We start from the raw sequence: 26,029 nt of genomic DNA on the forward strand, positions 1-26,029 counted from the left end.
CCCTTCTGTAAAAATACTGTGCAGCTTCATCTTAGCAAAGTGTAACTTCAAATAACTGAATGACTTAATCATTCCTAGATATAGATGAAACACCACAGAAGAACAAGAAGACAGAACAAACATCAGCCTTTTACTGCCCTTAGTCAAAATATGCTTACCTGGGCCACAGCAGAGATCACAGATGGTAAATCAAACAAAGGCAGTCGCAAAATGTTAAATAAAGTAATAGATGTAAAAACTTTAGTTGCTGTTAAAACGTTCTCTTTGTCCAGATAAAAGAAGACTCCAAATGTAGCCAATGAGACCTTTTAAAATCAAAAAATGAAAAGAAGCAAAATCACATTATAAATAAAATCTATTTTTTTTTTTGCATTTCAAAGACGTGGAATTCCATTTCTGTCCACATATAAACGGGGACTTCTCTGCATTTGCTGCACTTGGGAATTATTTCATGGCTGCAATGTTGAGTGCAGAAATACTTGGCTACTGTGGTTGACCCAACTGGACATGCATGAAACTATGAAATAACTTTCCTATCTCAGGAATTTATTTCTTCATTTTGAAAACACTTAGACATGACATTTCATGCTGACATTTCAGCAAATTCACATTTTTTTCTTTTTGCTGTCTCTATGATATTGGTCATAAAGTAAAATTATTTACTGCAGATATCTTTATTTTTACCACCTGGATTTTTTTTTTTCCCAAAAATGTAATGTATAGTCATCAGAGAATAAGATGGGCTCCTACAAAGCAGATACTCGGGCCTTCAGAATTACCCAGAAAAGCTTAAAGTTAAGAACCTGTCCTATGGGGTCTCATGTGCCATTTCTTGAGTTTAGGAGGAGTTTTGAACTAAAACAGGAGTCCTAAACTAGGAGTCATAAGAAAGTCCTAAATAATAAGTTGATTATTTCACTGGACTTAATTTTAACTTTGTGATTTTTTCTCACCCACTGCTTCAAGTATTTCAGTTATCAAGGTTACAAACTGGATGGCCTTAATGCTCCCTCTCACTATTCCTAAGGAATATGCATCCTCACTAATCACATATTGTGAGTTAAGCATCATAATATTCCAATCTGTGTAACTAAAGTTAACAGTGGTCATTTATCCCTAATGAAAATTTCAGTTTGATCCATTTACTTTCCAAATTTAAAGATTTAAAGATCCAAAGACATGAATGGCTTCCTGATACAATTCCACTGAAACAAAGCTAGGATGAATTCAGCTTATGGTTGTCTTTTTGTTGTTTTTGTTGTTGTGTTTTTTGTTTGTTTTGTTTTTCTTTTTCTTTTCCATTTATTTAGAGGTTCAGTTTTGAGACGGGTTTGCTAAAAATTTCAGATTGAAAATACACTCCCTTAAAACAGGAGTATAAACAAGATAGTTATTTCTATGCAACAGAAATAGTACAATTAAAACAGTGAAATGAGATTCAGGAGACATAGATTTGATTTTCCACTTTCTAACAGAAGTCTCTAAATGCTTACTCAATCCATAACCTCTTTGTCTTGTCCCTCTCCAGTCATATAATTAACATTAGAACCTTTGACTTCAGATATATTGCATTAATAATCTTTCTAAGATACTGTGAGGCAATGTTTGTGACTGAACATTGTGAGCTACTAAAGCAACTGGAAATACAAGAGACAGTCTTGCATGAATTAATATTTTTATGAAACGAACCATGAAAGGAATACATGTCAATGTTAGCATGGAGTAAGTCGTCAGATAGCCAGATGACCTCAAAACACCCACTTCATTTTCTCTAATGTTCATGACCTTTCTTTGATATGAAGGTTCCCATGCATGAAGTTTGAGGATCTAGACAAATCAAACAAAAAGAAGTATTTGAATAAAAGAAAAAAATAGCGATCATGCTTCACAAAATAAGCTTAAGCTCCAAATGTCATTTTCAAATATACAGCAACACCAAACTATAAAAATTTTAATGTTTTACAAATCAAAGTATGAGCCGAGGTAGCTGAAACTTAGGTTATTCTTATGGAAGACATGCTCCGGTCCCCCTTAATTCTACACATTTCAACATATTCCTATGCACCATAAATGATGAGTTGGTTTATTTCAGAGTTGTATAAATAACAAATAAAACTAGTCAACTTTTAAAAGTGTTTTCTTTATATACCAAAATTTTAGTCTGCTAAAGGTTTTCACACATCTACTAGCACATTTTACATTCTAATAAAAATGTAGTAGTCAAATTAATGCATCACAGATAAAGTTTTTCAAATAACATTAAACCATTAAATATATTTCAAAAAAACTTTAAGTACATTATGTTAAAATGTCCTCTTTTTAAGCTTCTATCAATATTGGCTGAAAGATTACTCACAGAACCCTAGTTTTTTAAATAACTTGTTTTCAGTCTTCACAAGTTAACAAAACCAAACCAAAACAAAAAACACACCTCATTAGTTGTGGCATTACCTTTATTCCATGTAACATTTCACTTAGTAGCTTGACTCGTTGATCTGAATATTTCATTTGACTCTTCTGGTTAAAAGACGGCAACATTTTCATTTTTCAGTGATAAAAAAAAAAAAAATAAGAAAATATGCAGTATATTTAGGCAATCATTATCTTTTACATTACTTTTGCCTTGCTGAAAAACACACTAGCACTGCAATTATATCATTTTCAGATATATGTGTAAGTCATATAATCCATTACTTAAAATAAGGATTATTAAATACATTATAACAGTATTTTCCCCCTAAAATATATATTAAGGAGGACATTTCTTTTTTTTTCTTTTTTTTTTAATTTTTTTAATCTCTTCTCTGCTACCATTATTTCCTTCATATTGAATAAAAATCATAGAGCCATAGAATGGTTTGGGTTGGAAGAGAACTCAAAGATCACCTAGTTCTATACCACCCCCTGCTATTGGCATGGTCACCTCCCACCAGACCAGGTTGTCCAAAGCCCCACCCAGCCTGGCCTTGAATACCTCCAGGGATGGGGCATCCACAGCTTCTCTGGGCAGCCTGTTCCAGTACCTCACCACCTTAATTACACATAATTTCTTCCTAATATCAAATCTAACTTACCCTCTTTTAGTTTAAAGCCGTCCTTTCCTTGTCCTATCTCCTATCTCATGTCCTAGGCCTCCTTGTCCTATCACTATACTTCCTTATAAAGACACTCCCTAGCTTTCCTGTAGGTCCCTTAGGTACTAGAACGACCTAACAAGCTTCCAGTTCTCAGGGTGTTCAGGAAAACACTTCAGTACTTCTTTTCTCTCTCATATCTTAGTAGGAATCTAAGAGCATATGTACCTGCTGCATCTGCAAAAGAGGTGAGGGCTTTTCTTACTGTGATGCCTCTATACTATCACAGCCTTACAAAAAAAATCTATGGATCTGTGAAGAATCTTCACTGCATGCTGCACTATCACAGGCAGAATAAGTCAGACAGGTATTTGCCTTTGATGGCAATGCAAACCTTAGGACTGTAGTGTTTGCTCCAGCAGACCTCGTGAAATTGTCAGTTATAGTAATAAGCAATGCTGTGCAAGAGAACCGTAGCATCAGAGAAGCAGGAAGGAAGCAGGAACACATGTAGTACCTCTGTGGGAATTCTCATAAACATAACATATTCATAACATATTCTCCTGAGGTTGAGAGAGCTGCTTAGCCTGAATAATAGAAGTGGAAGAGGGCCATAATCCTACAAAATCCCTTATTTAATAGAATTAACTCGTGTAATATGCAAAAACATAACTGCTTCTAAACTGAGTCATGTAGTAATTTTTACTAATACAAATGTATTGTTTCAGTATAATGAAAATTTAGGTATGCAATCTAAATAGTAGCTTAGCTATGAAACATACTGCTTTCTTACTAAAGTTATGGTCCCCCACTTTCCCCCCTAGTGGAAAACAGCTACAAGGTTGGGTTGTTTATTGTTTTGGTTTTAATTTTGATGTACCAATATAATTCCTATACCTGCATAATTTTAACCCTTCCTCCCCCCTTCATTTCTGCATTATGACAATTAAACCTCTCCTTACCATGCCTATTTAAATGTCTCACCTTCAGACTTTTTACTTTGGCTGCAATAAGTGCGTTTATAGGTATAACCAAAAGAAGCACCGCTACACCTGCTAGGGCAGAGGGGCCGAGTTCTTTCCAAAGAAAGAAAACAGCCATGATGATCTGAAAAGGCGCTGACCACAACAGGTTGATGTTTACAGTTAGCTCCATGAGTTGCTGAACATCTGCTGACATCAGGTTCACAATTTCCCCAGTTGTATAGTTTCGTCGTGAGGAATTTGCTAAAGTTAAGGCCTGCAACCGGAAAACAGAGAGGGTAGAAGTTGCAAAAATCAACAATTTTGATGGGTTTAACTTCCCAGGAAAAGCTAAAAGAAGGGACAATAGTAAAGCAAAGCTGAGCTCAGTGAAACAAACTTGCAACTCCTCACAGTAAATAAAGATGACACCATAGCATAAAGAGAGCTCAGAAAGGCTCAGCTTTGGGCTAGCTTACTTCCCAGTGCAGGAAGCAAGAACAGCAGGCTTCACAGCAAGCACACGTATAATACGAGTGTGGCAGGATGGCACCACATGTCCAAGTGTCTGGGGACTGATAGTTACCCAGACAGGTCACACACATACATGCTCTCTCACAGTGACTCACATTTTTCCACTGTATCACCTAGAATTCCTGCACGAAACTAGACAGTGCTGCAGCAACTCACTCCACCATCCATTCCACGTGCAAAGCACAACCTGATCTGATATTCACTGACTCCATTCAGACAGAGGACCAAGCTATGTCTGTGACCTGTAGCTGTGGAAACTTGCCAGATGACATACCCACTCTAGTTGCAGCCTCATACTATATTCCCCTGTTCATGACTTGATGTATTGACACACCCTCATACATGACATGAGAGAAAGAATTCCTCTGTTTTCCTGAGTTGCAGCTGACAAGTGAAATACTGTGTAGTGGTTCAGAAAATACCTGAAAAGGCTGTGCCGAAAGGTTTATTTGAATATCTTGAGGAAAAAAAGATTGTATTTTAAATTGGCAACAGAGACTAATTTACTTCAGATTGGGATTATGTCTTGTCTTCCTTAACGTTTGTTTCATTGTCAAATACTGCAGTAAAAATACCAATGTGTTGTGTTTGTAACAGAGTGAATTAAAGGCGCAGCACTGAGAAACCAGCTTCATCTCATATGCTATACAGTGACAGTATTGTAAACATTTTAATGTTTTGTAGGTCACACACAGATACTTTCAGTATTACGTTATGAGCACCTGCCTCTCTCACAGTTAGTAATAATCTCAACTTTAATTAGAAATATTGCGGGTAATGTAAGTTATACATAGATTTACACAGCAGTTAACTTACTGCACATTTAAATCAACTCAAAATCAGTTTCACTTAAATCAAGGAGAAAAATTTCAACCTCCAGAGGAGACAAAGTGCCAAACTTTAGTTTGTTATATTCACTACTACTATGCAGTAAAAGTTGTGATTGCATACATCCTTGCTTTTTCTCTGTAATTCCAGCCTGAAATATTTTCCTATGTCATTCAGTAAATTTGGGGAAATTATCCCATAATCTTAGAATCATTTGGGTTGAAGAGGACCCATGAGAATTATCAAGTCCAACCTGCCCATGGCAGGGACATCTTTCTCTAGATCCAGTTGCTCAAAGCCCCATCCAACCCAACGTTGAACACTTCCAGTGACGGCTCATATACAAATTCCTTGGACAACCTATTCCAGTGTCTCACCACCCCCACTGTGAAAGACTTCTTCCTTATCCAAACTAAATCTAATAAAAATAGGAAGAGCTCAGTTTGTAACAGGTTGCTTAAAAAAAAATTTAACTGTGAGATTGGAGCATTCGAAGAGAAACACTGTTGAAATTACAAATTATTATACAGAAACAATCATCAGAATATAAAGGCAATCTGTAAGCCTGTCACCAGTTTATAGTATCTTGGGTTTTTATCATGCTGAGAAGCTTATTTTAAATTTTTGTTTTGAAAGAAAAGCAGAATGCATTATTACCTTTTTGTATATCAGGCCAACAATGGCAGTCTTGATTTTGACTGCAGTAAGCATATTGTTACGCTGGTATAGCTGATGTAGGAGAGTTTGAGAGAGAGCTACAAAAAAAAAGGCAATAGCGTAGCCATATCCACTTCCGTATGAACTAGGGTGATTTTCACTTAGAGTTATCAATGATCTGAAAATGAAGCAAAATAAAATTTTAGATTCTGTGCACATAGTCAACATCTGACAATAGAAAGTTCACTAAACTGACATACTGGCAACTTGCTTAATTAAATCCATTTTGCATCCAGGTACGGTCGAATGTCATGAAGACAAACCACATTAAAAATTGTGTTTTATTATTTGTTAGCCTAGAAAAAACTATCAAACACTATTCTAAAAATTAATTGGCTAATGGTGACTTCACTGACAATGCAGTACAAATAAAGAATGGCACAAAAGAAAAAAAGAGCATTTTAATTAGATGTAGTCACAAAGGCTGCAACTACCAACTACAAAAGTCAGAAAGAAAATCTGAAGGAAAATTAATTCTTATGTTGGTGTTAGAAAAAGTTTATCTTAAATAACCAGCAACTGTGATATCTTCAAACAGATTTTAAACAGGTTTGAAGTCAACAGTTTTGTTCAGCATCCCAGGATACAATATAATTTCACTGACACAGGGTTTGGAGGTTAACAATAATTCTGTTCATTATTACTTTTCTTTATAAAAGCACACGATACATTCTTTGTACTTTTGTGTTAAGCACAATATCCATCCACCTTATGGTATTAATAACATTATAAGAGAGTTATCACAGTTTTCCTGGAAATGTTGGAACTGTAGACATTGTTGCACATTTAAATTTTTTGTTAAAAGTAGAGACACAAAAATATTACCAAAAAGCAGGAAAGTTAAACATCTTGGCACTTCACTTTTTTTTTTTTTTTTTTTACATTTGGTTTTATGTTTAAGTATATTCAATACTTAATTAAATATTGTGGAAATGAGTTTCTATTGCTTTTATCGCAGTCTGTCAGCCAAGAAACTCCTGATCACTTTGAGTCTTCCCTCATTAGATCATTTACAGATAATCACTGAAAAAAAATATATAAATCCACAAAAAACACCTAAACCACCCCATCTTTACACATCTAAGCTGTTGCTTAATTTGGTTTTGATACTGGTAACCCTTTATTATTACTAATCATCTTTAAACATAAGGTAAAAGAGATTAACAACTTACTTCATTATTTGTGAACTCATGAAAGGCAGAATGTCAGCTGCAACTTTTAGAAATGCAACTTTAATCAATAAAAATTTAAATGTTTGCCATAGTGGCAGAATCAAAGATTGTTTATGGAAACTTGCTGTCTTTCTTTTGCATAGCATTCTTTTGATGTAAGAAGCCTGCAAGATTACAAAAATATGTAGATAATTAACAAAGAAAATTATTTCTCCCCTCTACCCCACCTACAAATATAACATATGTAACATTGAAGTATCCATTTCAAGTCATTTTTGTACTTGTGTTCTGAAGAAGCACATTTCCTACAGTCAGGACAGAAGAAAAACTTTGCGGTAAGAAATGAACTGTGGTTTTATTTAGTCTGGCTAGAAATCTTTTAGGAAAGGATAAATATTGTTTCTAGGGTTGCCTAGAAACCCTACAAAATCAGAAAATAATTTAATCCTCAAATGATTGTCATAGGTCAAAAAACTTGTATCAGAAAGCCAGAGGAAAGCTTGAACAAAAATTGAAACGAACTTTCATTTATAGCAGACTTTTAAGAACTTTATGGCTAAGGTTGAAAAAAAAAGGTGTTAGCTGTTCTTAATTATCACTACCGTCAATCCCGCAGTAGACTTTTGGATTTCTTTCCTCCATTGCTTTTCAAAGTTAGGACACACGCTGTACGGTGAATCACTTTCATTCAGCTCAAACAGGTCATCCCTCTCCAATGGTTTTTTATAGCCTATAGATATTAGTCTGAAAAACAAACAATGAATTTAGAGAGCATGAAATACAGCAAACAAAACAAACAAATATGAACTCAAAAAGTTAAGGATATCATTTTGGGTATATAAATAAACTCCATATTCAAAATAATATATGTAATCTTATAAAGGCTACAGCCTAATACTGGAACATACTTATAGTCACTTTAAGTATATTGAAATTCACCTGAAGTAAGAAGGGCCCAAACAGGTGTGGGGTCTGGAGAACAAGTCTTACGAGGAGCGGCTGAGGGAGCTGGGGTTGTTCAGCCTGGAGAAGAGGAGGCTCAGGGGAGACCTCATCGCTCTCTATAGGTACCTTAAAGGAGGCTGTAGAGAGGTGGGGGTTGGTCTATTCTCCCACATGCCTGGTGGCAGGACGAGGGGGAATGGGCTAAAGTTGCGCCAGGGGAGGTTTAGGTTGGATATTAGGAAGAACTTCTTTACTGAAAGGGTTGTTAGGCATTGGAATGGGCTGCCCAGGGAAGTGGTTGAGTCGCCATCCCTGGAGGTCTTTAAAAGACGTTTAGATGTAGCCCTTAGTGATATGGTTTAGTGGAGGTCTTGTTAGTGTTAGGACAGAGGTTGGACTAGATAATCTTGGAGGTCTCTTCCAACCTAGACGATTCTGTGATTCTGTGATTCTGAGACTGTCACATCGTAACAGCAAATTCTGAGTGAACTTTGTACTTCAAAGTCTGTCTACATTGCTGATCCCACATTTCTCCACAGGAAAATACAGTATTTCACAAACAAACCTGTGTAGCACCATTACAGTTACTATTATAATTGGGAAATAAATCTTATTTATTTATTTTTTAATTCTCAGATTGCATTACGTTGTGACTCACTTCTAACCACAGTAACAACCTTAAACTACTGGGGTTCAGCACAAGTATGATGGAAGTTTCCTTACTGCAGATCTTTATATATTAAAATTTCGTTTCAGCAAAGTGCTGTTACTCAATTGTTAGAAAGATGTGAAATCAGTCTTAAAAGTGGCAAAATAGGGCTGATGAACAAGCTACAAGAATTCCATTTCAAAGAATAACAGCTGATCTGTATTTTTTGACGGGCAGGACAGATTTCAGAGAACTTGCCATCCCATTTCTGAGATGGAAAAAATGCAGCAGGACTAATGTGGACAATCTTACCTTAAAGAAAGCCCCAAACATCTAGGAAGCAGCAAGAGACACATGCATGGACATGGGAGTGTTTCCTGTCAGTGGCAGCTGTAATGCTTTTAGGCTGGTGGGGATTTCCCTCCCTGAGGGCTGAAATGCAGATGAAGTGTCCATCTTCTCTAGAGCGTGCTTCCAGTGCAGTGCCAGTGCTGGGCTTCGTGTTAATGTGTATGCCATTGTGCTTAGTACAGGACATAGAGTAAGATTCAGAAACTTTTTGTTGGAAGTAACAAAATCCTAGTGGGGGTGGACCTCACTATCCATATGGGCTTCCTTTCTACTGAAGCTGTAACGTTAAAGACAAAGCAAATTTGTCCTACACTTGATAAATTAAGGCAAAAACACAGCCCTGTACTATGAGCACCAGCTTTTGAGAAGATGAGGAAAGCAGACCAATTAATACTTGAGTTATGCAGAATGACAATGCCCATTCATCTCAATGATAAAAAACACTGCTGACTCCACCTATTTGGTAAACAGATTTACCAAATGCCCTTCTCAGTGCAATCTCCAGATTGCCTGAATTCTAAGGAAACATAATATGGCATTATGTGTTCAGTATGTAACAATTAATTTGAGACTTCTTCATTTACATTGCAAGCACTGAAGGTGAGTTTAACAATTCATTACTCCTGTTTGCTTCTGTTTGGGAAGAGGGACCATATCTAATATTTACAGTATTAGTTTAATTGCATCCCTGTTGTGGTTTAGCCTGGCTGGCAGCCAAACACCACACAGCTGTTCGCTCACCCTCCCCACTCCCTCTCCGGGATGGGGGAGAGAAACGGGAAAGTGAAGTCTGTGAGTTGAGATAAAGACAGTTTATTAAGACAGGGAAAAGAATAACAACAACAACAATAATAATAATAATAATAATAATAATAATAATAATAATAATAATAATAATAATAATAATAATAATAATAGTATTAATAGTAATAATGTGTATGAAGTAAGTGATGCACAATGCAATTGCTCACCACCCGTTGACCGATGCCCAGCCTATCCCCGAGCAGCCGGCCCCTCCCTCCACCCCGGCTAGCCACCCCGATATATTGTTCAGCATGACGTCAGATGGTATGGAATACCCCTTTGGCCAGTTTGGGTCAGCTGCCCTGGGTCTGTCCCCTCCCAGCTCCTGCTGCATCCCTAGCCTGCTCGCTAGCAGGACAGAGCGAGAAGCTGAAAAGTCCTTGGCTTGGTGTAAGCACTGCTCTACAACAATTAAAACATCAGCATGTTATCAGCGCTCTTCTCATTCTAATCCAAAACATAGCACCCTGCCAGCTACTAGGAGGAAAATTAACTCTGTCCTACCTGAAACCAGGACAGATATCCACCCCTTATTCCATACCATTTATGTCATGCTCAGGTTACACTCTTTCCAATACCTTCTAATTAATCACCATTTTCATCTATGATATATAGCAACCATGGTAGTGATGACATACAGTGTTATATGATAATTAACATACTACAATTCAACTCATGGGCTATTCTCACCCAATATTAGGTCCCCTTGAGGTACACACCGGACCTCCCCATTCTTTTGCATTACCCACCAACTGCACCCAGGTCCCTGGGCAAAAGCAATCCCATGAATGGGCTTGCCTTTTCCTGAGGCAGGAGTAGCCCAGACTGTCTTGCCCAGTATGTTTCTTACGTGCACTACAGGAACTTTATCCCCTTCTACAGTGCGTAACAGGTTTGATTGGGCAGGTCCAGCTCGGTTGGCAGATCCTCTAGTATTGACTAACCAGGTGGCCTTTGCCAAATGTGTTTCCCAATTTTTGAATGTCCCAGCACCCATTGCTTTCAGTGTAGTCTTTAACAGTCCATTGTATCGTTCAACTCTCCCGGAGGCTGGTGCATGATAGGGGATGTGATACACCCACTCAATACCATGTTCTTTGGCCCAAGTGTCTATCAGGTTGTTTCGGAAATGAGTCCCATTGTCTGACTCAATTCTTTCTGGGGTGCCATGTCGCCATGGGACTTGCTTTTCAAGGCCCAGGATAGTGTTCTGGGCGGTGGCATGGGGCACAGGATATGTTTCCAGCCATCCGGTGGTTGCTTCCACCATTGTAAGTACGTGGCGCTTGCCGTTGCGGGTTTGGGGGAGTGTGATGTAATCAATCTGCCAGGCCTCTCCATACTTATATTTCAGCCATCGTCCTCCATACCAGAGAGGCTTTGACCGTTTGGCTTGTTTAATTGCAGCACGTTTCACAATCATGAATAACCTGTGCTATAGTGTCCATGGTCAGGTCCACCCCTCGGTCACGAGCCCATCTGTATGTTGCATCTCTACCTTGATGGCCTGAGGTGTCATGGGCCCATCGGGCTATAAATAATTCACCTTTATGTTGCCAGTCCAGGTCCACCTGAGCCACTTCAATCTTAGCAGCCTGATCCACCTGCTGGTTGTTTTGATGTTCTTCAGCAGCCCGATTCTTGGGCACATGAGCATCTACATGGCGTACCTTTACAACCAGGTTCTCTACCCGGGCAGCAATATCTTGCCACAATGCAGCAGCCCAGATGGGTTTGCCCCGGCGTTCCCAGTTGTTCTGCTTCCATTGCTTTAACCACCCCCACAGGGCATTTGCTACCATCCATGAATCAGTATAGAGATAGAGAACTGGCCACTTTTCTCGTTCAGCAATATCTAAGGCCAGCTGAACGGCTTTCACTTCTGCAAACTGACTCGATTCACCTTCTCCCTCAGCAGCTTCTGCAACTCGTCGTGTAGGACTCCATACAGCAGCTTTCCATCTCCGATGCTTTCCCACAATACGACAGGACCCATCAGTGAACAGGGCATATTTCTTCTCATTTTCTGGTAGCTTGTTGTACAGTGGGGCTTCTTCAGCACGGACCACCTCCTCCTCTGACGATATCCCAAAGTACTTGCCTTCTGGCCAGTCCATAATCACTTCCAGGATTCCTGGGCGACTGGGGTTTCCTATTCGAGCCCGCTGAGTAATCAGTGCAACCCACTTGCTCCATGTAGCATCAGTTGCATGATGTGTAGAGGGGACCCTTCCTTTGAACATCCAACCCAGTACCGGCAGTCGGGGTGCCAGGAGGAGCTGCGCTTCAGTACCGACCACTTCCGAAGCAGATCGAACTCCCTCATATGCTGCCAATATCTCCTTTTCGGTTGGAGTATAGCGGGCCTCAGATCCTCTGTATCCCCAGCTCCAAAACCCCAGGGGTCGACCTCGAGTTTCCCCAGGTTCTTTCTGCCAGAGGATCCAGGTGGGACCATTCTCCCCGGCTGCGGTGTAGAGCACATTCTTTACATCTGGTCCTGTTCGGACTGGCCCAAGGGCTACTGCATGAACTATTTCCTGTTTAATTTGTTCAAAGGCTTGTCGTTGCTCAGGGCCCCATTCAAAAGCATTCTTCTTACGAGTTACTTGGTAGAGCGGATTTACAATCAGACTGTAATTTGGAATATGCATTCTCCAAAACCCCACGACACCTAGGAAAGTTTGTGTTTCCTTTTTGCTAGTTGGTGGAGACATAGCTGTTATCTTGTTGATCACATCCATTGGGATTTGACGACGTCCATCTTGCCATTTTATTCCTAAAAACTGGATCTCTCGTGCAGGTCCTTTAACTCTATTTTGTTTTATGGCAAAACCGGCCTTCAGAAGGATTTGGACTATTTTCTTCCCTTTCTCGAAAACTTCCTCTGCAGTGTCACCCCACACAATGATGTCATCGATGTACTGCAGGTATTCAGGAGCCTCCCCCTGCTCCAGCGCAGACTGGATCAGTCCATGGCAAATGGTAGGGCTATGTTTCCACCCCTGGGGCAGCCGATTCCAAGTATATTGGACTCCCCTCCAAGTGAAAGCAAACTGTGGCCTGCACTCTGCTGCTAGAGGGATGGAGAAAAATGCATTAGCAATATCAATTGTGGCATACCACTTGGCTGCCTTTGATTCCAGTTCGTACTGGAGTTCTAGCATGTTCGGCACTGCAGCACTCAGTGGTGACGTGACTTCGTTCAGGCCACGATAGTCCACTGTTAGTCTCCACTCACCATTAGACTTTCGCACTGGCCATATGGGACTATTAAAAGGTGAATGGGTCTTGCTGATCACTCCTTGGCTCTCCAGTTGACGAATTAGCTCGTGGATGGGAATCAGGGAGTCTCGGTTGGTGCGATATTGCCGCCGGTGCACAGTTGTGGTAGCGACTGGCACTTGCTGTTCTTCAACCCTCAGCAACCCCACAACAGAAGGGTCCTCTGAGAGACCGGGCAAGGTAGACAACTGTTTAATGTTCTCTGTCTCTAAGGCAGCTATGCCAAAAGCCCAGTGGAACCCTTTTGGGTCCTTGAAATATCCTCTTCTAAGGTAGTCTATGCCAAGGATGCATGGAGCATCCGGGCCAGTCACAATACGGTGCTTTTGCCACTCATTTCCGGTTAGACTCACTTCAGCTTCCAATACAGTTAACTGCTGGGATCCCCCTGTCACGCCATAAATACAGACGGGCTCTGGCCCTTTACAGCTTGATGGCATTAGAGTACATTGTGCACCGGTGTCTACTAGAGCCTTATACTTCTGTGCGTCAGACGTGCCAGGCCATCGAATCCACACAGTCCAATAAACTCGGTTGTCCCTTTCCTCCCCCTGGCTGGAGGCAGGGCCCCTCTAGTCCTGGTCAGAATCTTCATTTCTGTGTTTAAAAGACTGCCTGCTAGAAGTTGGAGCAGCAAACTTTTCAGAGAACCCCTTTCTCCCGATTGTTTTCTTTTGCAACCCACGTACCCGTGCCTCTAGGGTCTCGGTAGATTTTCCATCCCATTTTCTCATGTCCTCTCCATGGTCACGTAGGTAAAACCACAGGGTGGTGCGGGGTGTGTACCCACCATATTGTCTTCTTTGCACGGATGCACGTTTACCCCTAATAGCCGAGACACTGGTTTGTACAGGTGGGGAAGAAAATACACTCTCTTTAAGTTGGTGGACCTCTTCAAAAAGTTTCTCCAAAGTATTCTCTTTTAGTTGGTGGCCACTGGTTCGTTCAGGTGGGGGGGAAAATAAATTCTCTTTAAGTTGGTGGAACTCTTCAGAGAGTTTCTCCACAGCCGAGACGCAGGCCTGTAGGAAAGAGGAGAGATTTCCTTCGTACTCCCAGAGTTGTTTAGCCATGTCACCCACTGTGGGATCTGCACCGTCTTTCCAGGTTATTATTGTCAATGAGCTGGCCCATGATGATGGTGCATTCCGTACAAACTTCTGCCACATGGGTCAAGTACACTGGACTTCATCTGGATCTGTGGATGTTTGTGCGTCGTCTAGGTCCTTATAAATTACTTCCCGTACGGCTAATTCCCTCAGGTACTGAATTCCCTTCTCCATGGTGGTCCACTTGACTGGTAGACATACAAGTTCTTCCTTGTAGGGATACCTTTCCTTCACAGCTAACAGGAGACGCCTCCAGAGGCTGTGAGATCGTGCTCCATCTCCAATTGCTTTGTCAATGCTTGCATCTCCAGCAAGGGATCCCAACCGCCTGGCTTCCCTGCCCTCTAATTCCACACCATTGGCTCCAGTGTCCCAGCACCGGAACAGCCAGGTGACAAGCTGTTCACCTATACAGCGACCAAAACCTTTTCGCACATCTCGTAGCTCACGCTGGTATAGGGTTCGGGTAGTTACTGTTGATTTTCTGACATCCTCATCCTCATCTTCATCCTCCTGCACACTTGATGGCCCAGCCTCGTCTTCTCCACACCCAGACTTAGCAGAAGACTTTCTGCATTCTAAATGACCTGAGTTTCTATACCATTTTTTCACCTTTTCTACAGGGGCAACTTGCACTGCTACAGCTCGCTTCTCCGACCCAGCCACAGGGTCTGCCACAGGGGTTGGAATACCCTCTGCAGGGGCAACTTGCACTGCTACAGTTCGTTTCTCTGACCCAGCCACAGGAGTGGGAGCAGCTGCAGGAGCTGGAGCAGCTGCAGGGGCTGGAACGGCTGCAGGAGCTGGAGCTGGAACAGCTGCGGGAGCTGGAGCTGGAACGGCTGCGGGAGCTGGAACGGCTGCGGGAGCTGGAGCTGGAACGGCTGTGGGAGCTGGAGCTGGAATGGCTGCAGGAGCCGGGACTGGAACGGCCACAGGGTCTGTCACTAAGTTGATAGTAGCATCAATTGCAGCTCGATAGGCACAAGTCAGACCCCAGCACGCCACAGTGATTTGTGTCACTTTGGAACTGCCAGAGTCACGACACCTTTTTTTCAAGCATTCTACCAGTTTTTTAGGATTTTGCAGTTGTTCAGGGGTGAATGTCCAAAACACTGGAGGTGCCTACTGCTCTAGAAACCTGCCCATATCCTCCCACACTCCCTGCCACTCGCAAATGTCCCGCCTCAAGACAGATCTCCGGATGAGATTCCTAAGTAGTTGTTTAACCTTAAACAAAACCTGAAGCGCATTCAGGAGACATAACAACAAGAACATGCTGGTCTGAGTATCCCAAGGATATTCAACATCTTGGAGAGCTACCGTAACTAGCTCAGGGGATAAGAGGGTGGTGAAGGAGGAAGGGAGAGTGAACAGGTAGGAAAAAATATCTTCCCCTGTCCCCTCCACAGATTGACTCCCTGATGAAAAAAGGCAATAGGTGTAATTGCTAATAGTTTCTGAGATATGGTTTCCGAAGTATAGAGTCAACGACAGTGCTGAGTACAAATACCAGGTTAGAGTCATGACCAGATACCTCATCATTTCATAAGCCATCGTTACACCACACAGTACCATAACAATCTTAAACCAGGGCCCGGAAAGGATAAACAGCACGACAGGGAGCACATACAGAAAGTAACTTGCTATAAAACTCAATTTGGGAAACAGGCACAGCAGACTTGAGATTAAGGCAATCAACATTGTGACTAGCAACTATTAAGCAGGTCGAATACTTATACCAATTTTAGTTTAACACACTCTGGTCAAATCTGTCGATATCTCAACCCTTCGAGCCCCACGTTGGGCGCCAAATGGACTGTTGTGGTTTAGCCCAGCTGGCAGCCAAACACCACACAGCCGTTCGCTCACCCTCCCCCCTCCTTCTCCGGGATGGGGGAGAGAAACGGGAAAGTGAAGTCTGTGAGTTGAGATAAAGACAGTTTATTAAGACAGGGAAAAGAATAACAACAACAACAACAACAACAACAACAACAACAACAATAATAATAATAATAATAATAATAATAATAATAGTATTAATAGTAATAATGTGTATGAAATAAGTGATGCACAATGCAATTGCTCACCACCCGTTGACCAATGCCCAGCCTATCCCCGAGCAGCCGGCCCCCCCCCTCCACCCCGGCTAGCCACCCCTATATATTGTTCAGCATGACGTCAGATGGTATGGAATACCCCTTTGGCCAGTTTGGGTCAGCTGCCCTGGGTCTGTCCCCTCCCAGCTCCTGCTGCATCCCTAGCCTGCTCGCTAGCAGGACAGAGCGAGAAGCTGAAAAGTCCTTGGCTTGGTGTAAGCACTGCTCTACAACAATTAAAACATCAGCATGTTATCAGCGCTCTTCTCATTCTAATCCAAAACATAGCACCCTGCCAGCTACTAGGAGGAAAATTAACTGTCCTACCTGAAACCAGGACAATCCCTTAACCTATTTCATAGTAAAGCAGGCTCTAACTGAGCAGAACTGAAATCTTAACACCCCAGCCCACTCCCTTCTTTTTGTTAAACATTGCGAACTGTTTAAAAAACAAAATGTTTTGTTAAAAAAAAAAAAAAAGTCCCACTTTGGACATTTGGGTTAACATTGTGACATAAAGAACAAACAAAAATCATATGAATGTACTGCACTCAGTATACTGCATACTTTGGTATGGTATAGAAGGATTGGTGAAAACCACAGCTACTCTGAAAATGATGGTGTACTCTTGAACTCCAGCCCTGTTGAAGTTAACCAAATACTCTCAGTGCTTTAAACAATCTGATTGTTTTGTCTCAGCTTATTAAGTGCAGATACTATTTTCAGTTTTTGCTTAAAAATAGTAATATTGAATAAAGCAAGCAGTAGTTACAATACTCCTAAAATATTTTTTCTCACTTAAAATGTTCATACAGGTCTGGTTTAAATGATTTGGAAAAAAAAAAAAAAAGGAAAATGTTATATCTTGTGACTATTACTCATTCATAACACATGAGATTGTTTGAAATACCATCCAAAATATTGACTGGAAGCTGCATGACTTGATACAGCTGAACTTTCAGTTCCTATTTTTGAGTGGAAAAATTCTTAAGAAGCAGGGGAACTCTACTGGTCTTCCTGAACAGGTGATCTACTGTAATGAAGTACGGCCTGACATAAACAAGGGAGGAAGACAAGTATGAAGTCAGCTACTTTGAAAATACCTTAAATATACCACTGAGTATTTGTTCCTGGAGATCTAGCAAATTGTTATGTCACTATAAAAAGCACAAAGAAAACCTTACTTTATTTTTTGTCTATTGCCAAACTTTACAAAAGAGAAATAATAAATAAATAAATATATATATATATATAGTCTATTTTGGAAGTTTAAATCCTGTGGCTAAAAGTAGTTTCTTTCACAAACAGAATGCTGTGCTTTATTACAGCTATCAAAAGATGGTATGATCTCTAGAAATGGTAAACTTTGAGTTTTATACAAAAAGCTAACAGCAATCTCAGCCTCAAGCTATGGATCAAGCCTGAATGACAGTGAGGAATGTGCAAGCTCTGTAATTCAGAGTGCATCAATGAACTTTAACAAGCTACTTATTAAATTCTTACCTGCTAAACCAGGAATATGTTAATTTACTGACGCAAAAAACATTTTCCTCGGGGCTGCATTTCTGTTAAAAAAAAAAAAAGGAAAAAAAAATGTTGCTTGAAAGATTAAAGATTTTTTTTCCCTCTTAGTATTCCTTAATAATTCTTACGAGCTATTTAATTCTGAGCTACAACACTGCTTATACTTTTTGTTTGTTTGTTTGTTTTTTGGTTCCTGCTCCCACCAATACATTCTAACACAAGGCATGACAAATGAGAGATCTTCAGTTTCATGACTTAATAAATTTCACAATTCACTTGCAGTGAGAGTATAATTAACCATCACTTTAGCTTGATTTTGCACTGTTTACACACGCTCTGGAGTATTACACCAACAGTAAACCATGCCCAATATAAGCAAGTGTTCCTTAAATTTTGAGAGTTAAAATCTTGTTTTATTTTTTCCCTTATTTGAAAACCTGGCTACTGGAAGCGATCAACTGCTAATATCTAAAGAAAAGCAACCTCCTTTCAGGCATTAAGAGATGAGGTACTTCTAAAGTGTACTGTACAGGTGAAAGAGGAGAGAAGAATATGAGGATTATGTACTGCTGCCTGTTCATATCCTACTGGAGATAAGAGCAATACAGGAAAGCAAGTACGAACTGTCCCGAACTGCCTGAGGAATTTGTATCCACACCCAAGAAAGACTTTAGCACCCCTAGGGTGTAACTTCCGTCACTCAGTAATTCAGCAACACCTTAAACTCATTTCTAACAGAAGACGCAGTTACAGTTCTTTTCAGTAGGTGGTGTGAAGAAACCACCTATCAAAAATGTATGCTGCCGGTGCTCTGAGATCCTATATTGAAAAAATGCGGTAAATACATTTTTTCTTGTACTTTCAGTGAAAAGGGACTGAATGATAATCCAGGAAACAAGTACGTAAGGAAAATGTACATGCTCCTTCTGTATCAAACGCATCTCCTTGTGCACCTACTTGCCCTTCACTACCAGATGTAAATATTTGCCACAGATCATTGCAACTTCTGGATTTTATATCCGTGCAGCATTGCCTGTTTGAAATGCCGTCTTTTACTATTGAAGAAGCCTTGGGCACGAACATTTTCTGGTCAAATCCTGCTCCTATTTCTATCCCTGGCAAAGCTCCTACTTCCTTAAGAAAGATAAAAAAAAGAACTATTGAGCAAATCCCCGGCCTAGAGATCCCGTATGAATTCAAAGGATACGCCCCAGGACGCCTGTTGTCATGCAACACACGACAGTCCTTGTTAACTGCGTGTTAACACGGGACTGCGGGGACACCTGCATGAAACCGCGTCACGACTACGCCCCTCCGCCGCCTTCCTCACGACTCTCCCTCTCGCTGCCTCCCCCTTGTCCCACTGCGGCAGCTCCCCCGCGGCTGGCCTGGGCTGAACCGGCCCGGCCTCCCTCCCTTCCCCCCTCCCGCCCGGCGCCCTCACCTGCTCGCCGCTCGGGCTCAGGCGCTCGTAGCTGCCGGCCATGGCCGGGCCCCCCAGCAGACACCGGGCGGGGACAAGGCGGGCGCTGCTGCCTCCACCGCCTCCGCCCTGCTCGGCAGGGCAGCCCCGTCAGCCCAGCTGCACGGGCGCAGAGCTGGTGGCGGCCTCTATCTTGTGCCGCATGGTACGGTGAGAGTGTAATCACAGAAACATAGAATATCTCAGGTTGGAAGGGACCCATAAGGATCATCGAGTCCAACTCCTGGCACTACACCGGTCTACCCAGAAATTCAGACCATATGACCAAGAGCATGGTTCAAACACTTCTTAAACTCCAACAGGCTTGGTGTCGTGACTACATCCCTGGGGAGCCTGCTCCAGTGCGCGACCACCCTATCAGTGAAGAACCTCTTCCTGATGTCTAGCCTAAACCTCCCCTGCCTCAGCTTGACAGCATTCCCGTGGCTCCTATCACTGGTGATTAAGGAGAATAGATCAGCGCCTGCCTCTCCATTCCCCCTCATGAGGAAGCTGTAGACCGGGATGAAGTCTCCCCTCAGCCTCCTCTTTTCCAGGCTGAACTGGCCAACTGACCTCAGCCGCTCCTCCCCTCTAGTCCCTTCACCATCTTTGTAGCCCTCCTCTGGACACTCTTCAACACTTTAATGTCCTTTTTGTATTGCGGTGCCCAGAACTGCACACAGTACTCAAGGTGAGGCCGCACCAGCGCAGAGTAGAGCGGGACAATCACTTCCCTCGACCGACTAGCAATGCCGTGCTTGATGCACCCCAGGATACGGTTGGCCCTCCTGGCTGCCAGGGCACGCTGCTGGCTCGTATTCAACTTGTTGTCAACCACAACCCCCAGATCCCTCTCTGCAGGGCTGCTCTCCAGCGTCTCGTCGCCCAGTCTGTACGTATAGCCAGGGTTGCCCTGTCCCAGGTGCAGGACCCAGCACTTGCTCTTCTTAAACTTCATGTGGTTGGTGATTGCCCAGCTCTCCAATCTGTCCAGATCTCTCTGCAAGGCCTTTCCACCCTCATCCGAGTCCACAACTCCTCCAAGTTTGGTGTCGTCGGCAAATTTGGTCAAAACACCTTCTAGTCCTACATCCAAATCGTTTATTAAAACATTGAAAAGAACTGGCCCTAAAATGCAGCCCTGGGGGACCCCACTGGTGACTGGTCACCAGCCTGATGTAACCCGATTTATCATAACCCTTTGAGCCTTACCCATCAGCCATTTGTACACCCATCGTATGATGTTTTTATCTAGCTGTATGCTGGACATTTTGTCCTGTAGGATTCTATGAGAAACTGTATCAAAAGCTTTACTGAAATCCAAAAAGATTACATTAAATGGCTTTCCTTGATCGATAGGATGGGTGATCTTATCATAAAAGGAAATCAAATTTGTTAGGCAGGACCTACCCCTCGTGAACCCACGTTGGCTGTGACCTATGACTGCATTGTCCCCCAGGTGCATTTCAGTAACTCCCAAGATAATCTTCTCCATAATTTTACCAGGCACTGACATGAGACTGACAGGCCTGTAGTTACCATCTTCTTTCTTGCCCTTCTTGAAAATTGGTACATTTGCCAGCTTGATCTAGAAGATCCCTGGTCAGCCAAGCTGGCCTACTGCCCTGCCTGCTTGACTTCCAGTATTTTGGAATTGCCCAATCCTGTGCTTTTAGGAGGCAGTGCTTAAAGACTGACCAGCACTGATGGATGCCCATGATTTCAAAAGCAGTTTCCATGGGGACCTTGCTAACTAGTTCCCTGAGCAGCCCAAAGTTTGAAAATATCAGCAATATCAGTAATGAAAATATCAGCATTGCCTTAACTGAAGCGAGGTCCTGATGAAGTTAATGGATGTATGAGAAGAATTTATTTATGGCTAAAGTAATTGTAGCACATCCCTACAGGTCCAGCTTTTCTTCTTCTAATACACCGAAGAGTTCTCAGTGGTTACTGAAAAGTGCTAAAATCTACACCTCACTCAGGAAAAAAAGACTGGGAAGAAAAAGCCTGAGAAAAATATTTCATTAAACAAATCACACTGGTATTTTATTAGCCCTATTCCTTTTGCAGAGTATAATTGCACAGAACAGATGATCTTAGATACCTATTCAAGGGTAAGTCTGGTAAGGACATGTCAGCATAGACTAAGCTTCTCTTTCATCTTGTCCAACTCTGGCCAGGGCATCTGTTTTCTCTTTTGTCTGATGAACTTCACTTCTAAATTAAGCTGATGTCAACATCTTCTTCCTCTAAGTGATCGTATTTACATTTCTTTAACATGGACTTAAAGAAAACCAGTGGCAAGTTTTGCGATCAGTGACTTACCGGTATAACATCAGCAATATATTTCAACATAACTTAGATTACATCTACATAGCTTAGCCCTAAAGCTACTGGTGAGAGAAAAAAGATAAAGGGACAAGTGTTTTTTATGGAAGTGTGGAAGGGAAAAGCAAAAGTGATTGGGCAGGCTTAACAAGATTCTTAAGATATAAGGCATAAATCTTATTTAAGGCACAAACCTGTTATGTAAGTTCCTTCCAGAGATTGTTGAATTGCTGCTAATGACATTTCGAGGGTGCCACATATGCATATGTATTATAGCAATAGTCTCCTTAGCTGAAGAAGTAATCCCTTTAGGAAGTTAGAAGTGGCATCCTTGAGAAATTTAATTCATTAGCTGTGATTTAGAGTATCAGAAAAAATAGGAATTGTTGCAAGCTGTGTTTTCTTCCATCTCTTAAACTCATTTGGACTTGTAAAACTTATCAACTATAAACCAGTAAACTTGGGTATTCTTTCTCAATACTGTTGTTGTGAGGATGAAAAGTATTCCTTTTGAGCAACCCAACATTATATCCAAGAAAAAAGGATTTTGGTTTTATTAAACTCAGTTTACTGTTTGGAGCCTACATCCAGTCTCAATAGAAGACTTTAAGCAATTAATAGCTGAAAATGAAGTGTTTTGCTTTCTCATAAAAGGATCATGAAAGCGTTTCACCTTTACTTGGTCTAATATAGAAAAATACCTCTCTGTCTGTAGGTTGTTGATGGCAGCTGTGAATAATTAAAGTTGTGAAAGATAGAAAATAGGTCACTATTTTGATTCACCATTGTATGAGAGTTTATTCTTCCTCCGCAAACAAGGTAGGAACTTTTCTTCTTAAGAGGCAGTATTAACTCAGTTGACTTTTATGGTACCAATTAGAACTGTAATGGAGATACTCTGTTAGGTTTTTTATCTATTTGTTACAATTAACAAATAGAGTCTCAAATAAGCAAATAAACCACTAGAGAATAAGTTCATAGAAATATGCATATATATATATATGTATATAGTTCTAGTCAGTACATATTGTGGCCATAAAGTACATACATTCAAGTATTGACACATTATGTAAGTCTTGTGGTTAGTGCAAATGCCCGTATTTTACCTCACATTTAATACTGTGGGGAAAAAAACACACCACAGTTCGAGTAAGTATACAAAGTGATCCTATTGGAACATAACAGCAGAGCTAAATCAGAAAAGAGTAGAAGTTATAGGTGCTGATACTTCAGTGATGAGCACATCTCCAGTATGACACTTAGAATTTCTAGCCTGCTCAGTTCTTCAACTGCTCCAGAAAGTTCTTACACCAGTCCCAAAAATAAATTCCATAAATCATAGAAATGATACATATGCTTTATGAGTGGCTGAAATTATATATTTTCATAAAGTTTCCACAGTAATGAAATAATTGCCTTTCACAATTCTTAGAAAACAAAACCAAAACTAGCTACTTTTTTCCTTCAATAGGAAAATTTTAACTTTTTAAATGTTTCCCATAGCTTAAAGAAAGTACTTTCTTCTTTAATTTGGTTGAGATTAGATAAAGTATATCAGCATAATTTATGCATAATACATTTCAAAATTAATATGAATCTTGAGCATTCCTTTTTTTTTTTAAATAAAGTGCAAGGATGAGAGAATTTCTCTTAAATAAAAATAGCAAATATAGTTAAAAAATTAACCCAGTTACACAGTATTAATGCCTCTTTTTCTTGGCTTTGCACTTCTTGTATTTTTGGTTACACTCTCTCTGTTTCATTTGGTCATCTTCAGTACTAGTGTCACTGTCACAGCTTTGCTGTTCTCTCTTTCTTTTAGAAGTGCTTTCATCCACCTGGTACACTTCACAATCACTTGAATGCGGCAAGGCCAATTCAAAGGAACTCTGTCCAGACTTAAAATTTGCAGCTTGATTCTGATAAGGAGGAACGGATAAATTTGAAGGCGGTGGCGGAGTCATCTGATAGTAAGGAAATTGTTGACCCACTGGGCTGTGAACTGTATACTGCTGTGCTAAAAAGTGGTTCATCTGGAGAAATAACTTGAATTGTTAATACTGTTAAGAGGAAGTTCTGAGGAGGTTAATTTCACATGCATTACAGTTTCTACAATGAAAATATTGACAGCAACTTACATATAGTAAATAAACACAAAATTTGAAAGCAAAACATTTATTTTACTAGCTCAACTTGTATAGTTGAAAAACAGACAATCTGATTTAAGATTAAACTGCCCATTAAGTCTTTGTGTAAGGTGACCAAACACAGCATTCCTTTATTTTCTTCATCTATGCATTTTATAAATATTTGTAACTACAATACCTATTGTTAATAAAAAGACATGCACATCTGATTTTTTCTTTTTTTTCTTTTAGTCTGGTTTCATTCAACTAATTTTGAAGTTACTGTTGAAACAAGTTCCAGCAAGGTATAGTGAATCCATAGATTAAAGCACTTGGAACACCACAATAAGTGCACAGCTTCTTGCTACGTTCTCTGAAGTATCCCAAGAGTCTCTCATATAAAATACACAGTCCAAATACAGAAATAGAATTACAAAGGTCAGAAGAGAGCAAGCAGCTTTCTACTGACTGACAGTAACCCGAAAAAGTATGGGAAGCATGTCTGAGTATGTCCTTGTGTGCAAAAGAGACTCCCAAGTAAGCCTGACACACTCACATAAAGGTGAGGTAGATGAAGGCATACATTCATGCAGATTGCTTCCTGCTGAAGCTGCAACAAGCAATCATTGGAGACATGCTGTGATACCGTCTGTCTCTTCTAGCAAGTAGAAAATGGAATTAAGTTGGTGGTGTGTGCAGGTCTGCTGAGAGTTTGGTCTCTCAACATTTGTGTACTGCACTGTTACTGAGAAATGGGTTTGACAGTGAGCACAGTGGGGGCAATGGTACCCTCCAAAGCATCCAACCACAATGGAGGGGATGGGAAAGTTTGTGCAAGCACCACATCTTCTGAGGACTGAGCCCGTGAAGTGGGGAGGGAGGCCACCACCAGAAAGATCTGTGTGGCAAGGAATAGAGACCCTCTCCATCTTCCTGATCAGATTGCAGCTATCAGGTATGATCTATCCAGAGTTCACCCCTTCTACGGTTACAACAGGCAGGGTCATTCCCTGGTCAGACTAGGTGGCACTTGGACTGTCCACAGTCTGTACCTCACGTTAAATGCTGGGTTTCTTCAGTCCTACCAACTCATACTCATCAGATTCAGAATTTCCATGATATGCTTCATGAGTAGGGCTTGGCCCATAGGTTATCATCTGAAGAGATCAGTTCACTTGATTTGGGGAATATCTCAGATTAGGACAATAGACCAGTGCACCTGAGTCTGATAGAGAGAAATGGAATATAATTCTCACTGCCTACTGCAATGAAAGAGAATTCAATGTGAGAACTGCAGAGGCATGAAAAGGTTCAGGCCAGAAACCCTTAAATTGCTGTTGCCATAACTTCAACAAACCACCACTGCCATTATGAGAAATGTTTGAGGAGTTTTAGTTCAGTTTTAGAACAGAACTACATTTCAAACTTCTGCTGGGCATATCTGAAATAAGTAGAAGAGCTAAGTGGCCACCAACTGAATTAGCCATTTATGAAGAACCTATTGCTTTCATGGTTGTAATTTTACTAGGTTATCTTGTCTCACCAAGGGGATTTGATTTGAAACAGTACAGCAATGAGCTCCTTCTGTAGACTAACTTTTTAGCCTCCCTAAGCTATACCTTTAAGACATTCCTGCAGTAACAAAACAGTTTGGTTAGGTAGATCCCTTAAGTGAGAAACAGACCTAATAGTCAAATTAGAAGCCTAAGCCAAATTTTGAGTTATTAAATAAGCACGCTTGTTTGCCAAAATGCAGAATACCTTCAGGTTCAAAAAAAAGTTCCCACATTTATAGCTTTTAACACAAACTCACCATCTTTTGAAAGACTGAGTATTCCTGAGGTAAACTATTGTTCGTTGGAAAAGGAGTAACAGGAAATGGCACATTTCCATGAGGTTCTTGATACCTAGGAAAAACAAGCAAATGTACAGAGACCAGACTTCCACCAAATACTGCCTAGTAGACTGCTGAGATGTAATTCTTAGGCTATAATGAGTATATCCAATGCAGATATTAACATCTGGACTTACATGAAAGACTAATAAAACAAGGA

At 40.8% G+C, this 26,029-nt stretch overlaps 1 protein-coding gene across 7 annotated transcripts in view; it reads right to left on the bottom strand.

The window, feature by feature from the left end:
* The window catches only part of LOC121074326 (multidrug resistance-associated protein 1-like), a 54,075-nt gene that overhangs the window by 22,363 nt on the left and 5,683 nt on the right, over positions 1-26,029 (bottom strand). For 3 of the 7 annotated variants that reach the window (XM_040566286.1, XM_040566312.1, XM_040566319.1), the window contains exons 4-12: positions 25,789-25,882; positions 18,033-18,094; positions 7,890-8,031; positions 7,288-7,451; positions 6,056-6,233; positions 4,059-4,313; positions 2,452-2,517; positions 1,690-1,827; positions 159-305 (exon numbers count right to left, since the gene is read on the bottom strand). In XM_040566286.1, coding sequence (XP_040422220.1) covers positions 159-305; positions 1,690-1,827; positions 2,452-2,517; positions 4,059-4,313; positions 6,056-6,233; positions 7,288-7,451; positions 7,890-8,031; positions 18,033-18,094; positions 25,789-25,882 — 1,246 coding nt within the window. Of the gene's footprint in view, positions 1-158; positions 306-1,689; positions 1,828-2,451; positions 2,518-4,058; positions 4,314-6,055; positions 6,234-7,287; positions 7,452-7,889; positions 8,032-8,226; positions 8,362-9,193; positions 9,418-18,032; positions 18,095-19,010; positions 19,449-19,497; positions 19,683-25,788; positions 25,883-26,029 lie in introns of those variants that run through there. The other 4 variants (XM_040566305.1, XM_040566296.1, XM_040566329.1 and 1 more) reach the window with 4 other exon arrangements.

The sequence above is a fragment of the Cygnus olor genome, chromosome 1 (genome assembly GCF_009769625.2).
Source record: "Cygnus olor isolate bCygOlo1 chromosome 1, bCygOlo1.pri.v2, whole genome shotgun sequence".
Taxonomy (NCBI): Eukaryota; Metazoa; Chordata; class Aves; order Anseriformes; family Anatidae; genus Cygnus; species Cygnus olor.